The 8,876-nt window shown below is 43.2% G+C and overlaps 1 protein-coding gene across 1 annotated transcript in view; it reads left to right on the forward strand.

Moving 5' to 3' along the window:
- Positions 1-8,569, forward strand: part of BASP1 (brain abundant membrane attached signal protein 1) — a 50,660-nt gene extending 42,091 nt beyond the window's left edge. The window contains exon 2 of the mRNA XM_062567995.1: positions 6,983-8,569. Within this exon, the coding sequence (XP_062423979.1) occupies positions 6,992-7,723 (732 nt within the window). The 5' untranslated portion in view covers positions 6,983-6,991 and the 3' untranslated portion in view covers positions 7,724-8,569. The remainder of the gene's footprint in view (positions 1-6,982) is intronic.
- The last annotated feature ends 307 nt before the right edge of the window (positions 8,570-8,876 follow it).

Below are 8,876 nucleotides of genomic sequence, written 5' to 3' on the forward strand. Positions count from 1 at the left end.
AAATGAACTAAACACACACACTACACTTAAAATGAGCTATTTCATGTTTCTTCTGCATTGCTCAGTTCTTAATAGGATTAGTGTTTCTGTGTAAACAGTGTGAAAGAGCCTTGGAGGAGCTGCCAGGACTGAAACTGGAGGCACTGGCAAGTGGATCTATGCTACTGGGCAGAGCAGTGTGAGGTGGCTGAAAAACAGATGAGGAAACCTTCACGGCCAGCAGGAGGAGAGTATCAAATAAGGATAACATGAATCAGCTATAGACAATACTCTAAGGAAAGTAGGAGCAATATCATTTCTAGTTCCATTAGCTGGTCTAACAGCAGATGTTGTTGCTGTAGATGTTACCTACCAAACACTGCCTAGCTTGCAGTGCATCACCAGCTTGTACAGAGCAGCCAACTGTCCCAGCGGCTTGTGGGCTCAGGAAGGCGAGACTATATTGGGTCATAACCTGGTCATGTTTTCTAGATTGGTTTGCAGCCCTAGAAACTGGAAGTGGACCAGCTTAAAGGAATAAAGTGTACAGCGTTGCGGAGCACACTCCTGCAGAGCAGCTGTGCAACATGCCACTCGCACGCATGGAGGTCAGCACTTCACATGGGTGGCTTCAAAGCAGGGTGACATGTATTGAGACAGCATCTGGCAATGCCTTGAGCTGTGAGTATGCTGGAAAACGTGAGAAGCATTTGTTTTTACAAAATCTCCTATGCTAAAGTAGTTCTGGTGTCTGCCCAGAACTAGTAATCTTCAGGGAGCCTCTGTCTTCATGGTCTTCAGCTATATGGTCCTCCAAGTGAGAAGGACTCAAGTTCAAAGTCTTTCACAGTTATTTTTAACAAAACCCAGAAAACAGCCATCACTTTTTGATCAATATTGTATAAATTTTATTTTTATTCTGATCTCCTGTCTGTCAGACAAGCTTTTTTCCATGCAAAGTGATGAATTACACATGCAAAGTACTTTTGGTTTCAGTTTGATGCTCATATGACTCCATAATTTTGGCAAAACCTTTGCCTATAATGAATCTGCTGATCTTCATTCCTGCTTTCGTCTTGGAATAATAGGTTCCTAACTGATGAATTAATATGTCTCAGAGCTCAAGTATTTCACATGAATCTTAGTAATAGCTCAGGTGCAACTTTTTAATTTGCTCTCAAAATAATCATCACATAATTATTTTTCTGGCAATTCACTATACATATTATTACTATATATTATTACTAGCTACGCTTCTCAAATGAATCAGTTACTTATGTGCTAGTTACTAGTTCCCATACATAATTTTAGATTAGGCTACAGTGTGCTTAAATTACTATTTCTTTATAGTCTTCAAATGCTGCTATCAGTTATCATAATTTAGATATAGTAATGACAAATGGACCGTATTAAAAACCAGCAATTCTCATGTTTTGGTGTGATATGTGTCCCCAGAAATTTTAAAATGATATAAAGTAAACATTGAAGTTCCTCTCTCAGCTCAGCTGGGAGGCCTCGGCTTGAACGAGCAGGGCCCGTGGGGACCGCAGCCGTGTTTCGCTGTGTGCCCTTAGGGCACTTGTACGTAGTATTTTTTTACGTTCAGATGGAGGTAACCATGACAAGAACACCCTATGTTTGTGGCGCTGCAGATGCAGAGCAGCCCGGGGCAGAGCCGTGCTGTCAGCAGGGAGAGGGTATGGGGCTGGCAACCCCTTGCACCAGTGTCGCAGCTTGCCCGGCTTTGGTGAGACAGGAGGAGGCTCTGTGTGCATGTGTGTTTAAGGGGATGTATGCAACTGTACGGTGTGTTTCGAGAAGTAAGAAGGGTGGGTTTTTTTGCCATTCATGGTAGAAATAGGCATCCATATTCTGGTGAGCAGACTTCACTAAAATAAAATGATGCTCAGCACTTTTTGTTCTCTGTGGAAGCTAATTGATGCTAAAAATGGAGTTTGCAAATCTGTTGTTTCCTTAATTCTTATATACATTCCCTTATGCTAAGCTTCCATTGCTTTTTGAAAACAGAGGTGTGAATCAATGAAGTAAGGAGATGCAGTGGTTTGCTCAGTATGAGTTTGTTTATTTTGGGCAGTGTGGGTGAGGCAGCTTGTGGCAACAGCATTTCCTTTAGTTTGGAGTGTGGCAATCCCGCCTTGGGAGGAATGCGTGTTTTAGAGAGCTTATCTGCAGGGGACGTGAGATGACTCGTGCCTGGGAACCTGCTAGTGCAGTGGCAACTTTGGGCTGAGCACACTGCCCATGCTGAAGGCGGTGGGACTTCAGAAGACACCTGGTGTCTTCGTCTGAGGGTGACCTTCCCCCACTTCACATGAAGCTGGACAGCAGATCGAAAAGCTTGGCTGTGGCAATTGGAGCACTGTTAATTTACGGGTTAGCATCCATGTTTTGGTCCTTGCCTGATGGACTATACTAAAGGTGAGGGTGATAGCAAGTCCTAGTGCGGCCATTCTTCTTCTTGTGGTCATTTAACCCTTTCCTGGGATGTGAAAATGTTTGCTAAATGAAACTTTTAGTAAGTTGTATGCACATAAGAAATTTAATTGGGCAGACAAATCAGTCCTGACAGAAGAGAGCAATATTAAGAGACTAATTCTAGGGACTTTTTCATTATAGAGCACAATTTGAAATATAAAACTTGGAAATAATTTATCTTTCTCCAAAGAAGACAAGTTGATGCTGCCTGTGCTCCAGGGTCTCATCTCCATCCTATCAGCTCAGTTTTCAAGCATAAAATCTCAAATGTTGAGTGAGTTCTTTTTCCTACTATATTGTGGCTGATGAACATGCTGTAATTTTTTGCCACTGCTATCCCAGTAAATCCAGTTATCATGAGTATTCAACTTGCAAAGTGCTTAACACGCTGCAGGCATCCTGCTGTCCAAGCAGAAAGGTACCTGTGGAAGCTCTCCAGTTCAGCCTTCTGGAAGCGAATGGAAACTTTAGGATGAACATATCGATCATGAGCTCTAAAAAACTGAAAAAAAACCCCACTTGTTGTAGAAAACCTTCTCAGTGGTCTCTAGATCTGTTTCTTTTTCTGTGAGAAGAGCACTGCAGTTAAAATCCTGAAGAGGCTGGGAAGCAGATAAGTCTTGTGTCGCTTTGAAATCTTGCGCTTAAGCTTGCTCTCCTGAAGCACCACTCTGCAAACTGCTCTTTCAGAGCTCCTCCAGAGTGATTGATACATTGCCTCTCCGCATATGAAAACTGCATCTGAACTCTCGTGTTTCTCCCTGCTTCTGCCTCGTAGTGGAGAGGCACAGCCATTGAATACTGTGCCGATTCACTTAAATGGTGCTCAGCACCAAAATTTTCAAGAGTCCTGGTTTTGGAAAGGTTTGTTACAAAGTGCTTAAAAGCACTCAGCTGATAATGGCTAGAGCTACTTCAAAACCAATGTGTGGCAATGGTAGTGCAAATAACTAGAAGGCATACTAGTGTTTAGGTCATAGCAGTAAATAGTTGTAGGCAATTTATTTTCAAGGTCTGTCAGGCGCAGGGGTAGGAGCAGAGGCTGAGCGAGAGCGACAGCGCTGGGCCAGGCATCTCGCAGTGGGAGGCAATGCATCTCCTTTTTTGTCGGATTTAGGGTTAGTCTTTGAAGCGGGGTGCAAAGAGGGCCACACTCTTGCAAACTGTGGTTATGTGGGTAGCGACATAGGGCAGATTAAACACCGCGTGAGTATTTACCTTAAGTATTTAAGGCTATTTGCAGTGTATTTCACTTTTGAGACACTTCACAGAGGCTTTTTTTCAGGGAGTTCTTTCTTTACATAAAATTGCAGCATGACAGTTTTCTTTCTTTCACTCACTCATTCTTTCTTTCTCTTGCTCTTTGTCCTCTTCTCTTTCTCTTTCTCTTTCTCTTTCTCTTTCTCTTTCTCTTTCTCTTTCTCTTTCTCTTTCTCTTTCTTTTTTTTCTCATTGGCTTTCTCTTTTCCTTTCTCTCTCTCTTTTTCTTTCTCTCTCTCTCTTTTTTTTTTGTTTTTATTTTTCAACTTGAATGCCTGATTTCATGCACCCAACACTCTGCTTAGAAAACTAAGTGACCTGATTTTCAGCAATGCTGCTATTTGGATAAAGAGATTGAAACTGGCACTGCACGCTTAAAATACACCAATATTTCTTTGGTAAAGACTTCAAAAAGGGCACTGTCATCCTGTCTGCATACTTCACCAGGCAGGATTATCCCTGCGGAAATAGCCAACGCTTCAAAACACTTATTGAGGTCTGCAGGGCTGCTGCGCCCCGAGGCGCTCACGCAGGGCAGTCCAGAGCTCGGCTTCCACCGCAGCTGAGGTAGGAGGAGGACTTCACCAGCATCTCCGTGTCAGGTGGGGGAGCACCCCGGGGGCTCTTCCTGGAGAATGTGACTCCCAGAGACGTTATCGTGGCGCTGAGGGAGGAGAAGGAGTCTTGGGAAGTCAGCTAGGGTGGAAAAAGGCGTATGAGACCTCTGTTACCTGCAGGGCTGGCAATAACCCCGCCGATTGCCAGGGCTTTGCGTGATAGCCTGACATAGCTGTTAGGATGATGCTCGAGCAGGCTTTAAACAAGTGGATTTAGTGCTTCGTGGCACAAGCCGGGGAAGGAGTGAATCTATTCAGTTTTAAAGTGGTTGAGACTATGCTGGAAAGCGGTAGCCCGTTTTTAACCTTAAATATCTACTACTAGAATAATAGTCTCAGAAGCTCTTCCCCACCTCCTGCTCGAGTACCTCGGGCCAGCTGGCCGTAATGTGAATCGAGACACAGGCATTTCACAGTATCCCTCTGAGCAAAGGCAGCCTGCATCTCTTTTGGTCATTTTGGAGCACATTTCTTGCATGCTTCTCTGCCTTGTAAAGGTCCTTTGGCACCTGAACTCTGTACCTTACAATATCCAGAATGAAATGCTTTTTGTGGAAGAGAATATAAATTGTGGGGAGTTACTAAACCTGAACTAGAAAAACCTGGAAAAAAGCAGAAGACAGAACAAATGAAATTAGGCTCACAGCGTCCAGACTTTGCCGGGAAACAAATACAGGCTTAGGCTTCATCAGGGGTTGCAGCCTGGGATACGCACATGACTTCGGTATGAAGCTCCAGTCCAGCTGACTTGCAAAAAGCCCTTTCAAATTTGTTGGTTGTAACTGTATGCAAACACTTAGGGAGTATCAAGGAGTCCATAAACTTGTCAGATAACAACCTAATGACCACAGTCTGCCTCTAAATGACTAAACAGCTGATATCGCTGCTGCGAAGGCAGAGATTAGATTTCTCAACCATGTCTCTGTTGGAAGTTAATCCCTTATATTGCTGTCCCCTTAAAATCTCGTAGAGAACAAAGTAGAGTTTTAGTACTGGGCTCTGTGCTAGCCCTTCGGTGATATTTGGTAATGCTTCTTCTGCTTGAGGCCTGGAATGACCATAATTTCCCATTTTTTGGCCAAGACTTGTGGAATTCTGCAGCTGGCCTGTGGGTGCGCCTTGTTGCTGGGGTAGTGGAAAATCTAGTGAGAGGCAGCTAGTTGTTAGTGGTATTTAAAATTATGTAATATTCAGTCTGGTATGAGCTGTCCTATGAATTTTTAATAGCCTGTGCTCACAAATTTGGCAAGTGTTTGTGAAAAAGACAGGCCCTTCAGAAGTATTTAGCTTTGCAAAGTGGAAAATGATTGAGTTCTGCATGGAGAAGATCTTAAATTAAATGTTTATTTCACAGTGCTTCCAAATAGTCACCTTCTCCAATATTTTCAAATAGCATGAGCCTGGGCATTTTTTTATTAGCCTTTGACTGAGTCTGAATATTTGTTTTAATAGCAGGAGTGTGGTTTTTAGACAATCATAGGGATATTTGAGTTCATTAATGAACTTGAACACAGTTTATTTCTGTCTCCTCCTATTCTAATAACTAAAGTTTGCTCTGAAGTACTGTGAAAGCTTTTGCATATTCTTACCAAAGATTCTTGCAAGCAGGGAGTATAAATATGATATCATTCCATGTGTGCAGTCTTATTTAGTCTCAAAGTTGAGATTTTGCAGGTGACTAGGGATGCTGGAAGCCCCAGCTTAGGACATCTTTAAAAGTGTATGGTGACCTGAACTGTGGAAAGCTCAACTTCTTTTAAATAACTGATCCTCATCTCTTGTTACACTTGAAAATCTTGAGCACAGGCTGAAAAGCATGCACCCCTGAAAAGCATGCAGCCCTCTTTTGCTCAAAATTCTTAGTAAGGACTTAGCCATGGAGGAGCTATAAATGCCTGAGCTGTTCATGTTTAAAATTTGGCTATTAGATAGATGTTGCCTATTTCATTGCTACCTTTATGGAACACTTCTCTGGAAGGGAGAAATGAGCTTGCTCTTATGTGAAGACTCTCTCTGGCTTGCTCTTATGTGAAGATGAGTGACAGTACAGGAATTACTGCTCGCTTTTGTTTTTCCAAAGCTTAATAAAAAGTTTGTTCATAGCTTTTGCTAGGGTGATAGTGGTCTTTGAGATAGCTAGGGTTCGATGTCAAGATTGGGAGTCAACTTCAGTATCTGCCTAAACTGAATATAAATACTGCTTTTTTCTCCTTGTACCCTTTATGCCCCTTTCTCAGGACAGAAGAGGTTGCAATATGTACTTGTCCCCAGCATCTTGTCTCTCCCCTCCTCCCTTCTTAGAAGTAAGTAGGGCTAAAGGGGTTCAGAGGAAGATTGTTCCTGTCCCAATGGAGTAATGTAAGGGGATGTGGCAACAGAGGGTTTGGTGGCTGCCGCGCCTCAGGGCTGAGCAGGATGTGAGCTCCAAGGCAGCGGCACTCAGTGGGTTCAGGGTGTTGGGCTGCTAACCTCTGCCCAGACGTCTGCTCTGACTGGACCAGACTGTTGCAGTCTGCTTTTCAGGAGCCAACATGACAGTTTTTCTTGTATCTCAGTTGCTCTGACTTTGTTTTTCACAGTAGTATAGGCTTGGGCTTCGGGTAACCACCTCTTGCTCTTTTCCATTACAGAGCTCCAACATGGGAGGCAAACTGAGCAAGAAGAAGAAGGGGTACAGCGTGAACGATGAAAAAGCTAAAGACAAAGACAAGAAGGCTGAAGGAGCAGCTGCTGAGGAAGAGGAGACTCCAAAGGAGGCTGAGGCTGTGCAGCCAACCACAGAGACCGCAGAAGTGAAGGAGAACAAGGAGGAGAAGGATGAAAAAGATTCTCAGGTCACTGCCAACAAGACAGAAGAAAAAGAAGGGGAGAAGGAGAAAGCAGTGACCCAGGAAGAAGCCCAGAAACCTGAACCAGAGAAGTTGGAGGCCGTCGTTGATGCGAAAGTGGAGCCACAGAAGAACAACGAGCCGGCACCCAAGCCAGAGGAGCAGCCTTCGGCCGCTGCTCCTGCTGCCGGCAGCGAAGCACCTAAACCTTCTGAGCCTAGCAACGATGCAAAGGTTTCCCAGCCTTCAGAAGCCACAGCTACTAGTAAAGCAGATGACAAGAGCAAAGAGGAAGGGGAAGCCAAAAAGACTGAGGCTCCCGCAACGCCCGCAGCCCAAGAAACTAAAAGCGAAGTGGCCCCAGCTTCAGACTCAAAACCTAGCAGCAGCGAGGCTGCCCCTTCTTCCAAGGAGACAGCAGCAGTGTCGGAAGCACCTAGTGCCACTGCTAAGGCCTCAGACCCTGCAGCCCCTCCAGAGGAAGCGAAACCTTCTGAAGCTCTGGCGGCTAATTCGGATCAAACCATAGCGGTGCAAGATTAAATCGGACAGCCTGTTGAAACAACCACTTAAAACAACCTGTGTCTTTTTTTTATTTTTTCAGCTATACTAACTCGTTTCAGATCTGAAATAACAATATGTATTGCCCAGAGGAAAAAAAAAAGGAGAAAAGAAAAAAGAGATGAAAAGGATGTCCCATCAAGTTGGGAGGGAGGGAGGGGGGAGAATCCAAATAGTATTTTTGTGGGGAAATATCTAATATACTTTCTGCCAACTTGACACAAGTCCTGGATTAAAAAAAAAAAAAAAAGTAAATGGATGTCTGAAAGTACAGCACATCTTTTGTATCCGAACTGCTGTAAATGCACTCCACCAATGTATCAAAATCTTTTTTTCGTTCTGTAATGGGGTTTGGGAGTGATGCGTTTGATTCTGCCCACTGGGTTTGTGCCAAGGCAATCAGATCTTTATGAAAGCAGTATTTTCTGTGGTTTTTTTATTTACAGCCTTTCTTATTTTGATATTTTTTTTAATGCAGTGGATGAATGCCAACTTTCAGACAAAACCCACTTAGCTGTCCACATATTTCTCAAAACCAATCCTCCAATTCTTCCTCTCCAAATATTTTTTGGGAGTAAAAAGCATTCTCATCCTACTTAGCCTACCTAGATTTCTCATGACGAGTTAATGCATGTCCGTGGTTGGGTGCACCTGTAGTTCTGTTTATTGGTCAGTGGAAATGAAAAAGTCTGCGTTCATTGCAGTTCCAGTTTCTCTTCCATTCTGTGTCACAGACACCAACACACACTCATTGGAAAACATAAAGAAAAAAAAAAAAACAAAATGTACAATGGATGCATTGAAATTATATGTAATTGTATAAATGGTGCAACAGTAATAAAAGTTAAATAATTTAAAAAATATAAAAGTGTAAAGAGTGTTTAAATCTTCACTTTTGCTTCTTGGGAATTGCCAAAGGAAATCTTTACATTCAGAGGAGCAGTGCTACACCTGGGGCTGCTTACTCACCTATTTAAAGCAAAGTAGGGGTAAAGAAAGTAGCATCAACATCATGATCCTGCAGACCTGCTGCTCTGAACTCCTACTTCAACAGCCACAACCCTTCCCAGGTGAGGTTGGAAGTGGTGAATGACCAGCACATCTCATATATACGTTTAGCCCAAACAAAGTAAAA

The sequence above is a fragment of the Rhea pennata genome, chromosome 2 (genome assembly GCF_028389875.1).
Source record: "Rhea pennata isolate bPtePen1 chromosome 2, bPtePen1.pri, whole genome shotgun sequence".
NCBI lineage: Eukaryota > Metazoa > Chordata > Aves > Rheiformes > Rheidae > Rhea > Rhea pennata.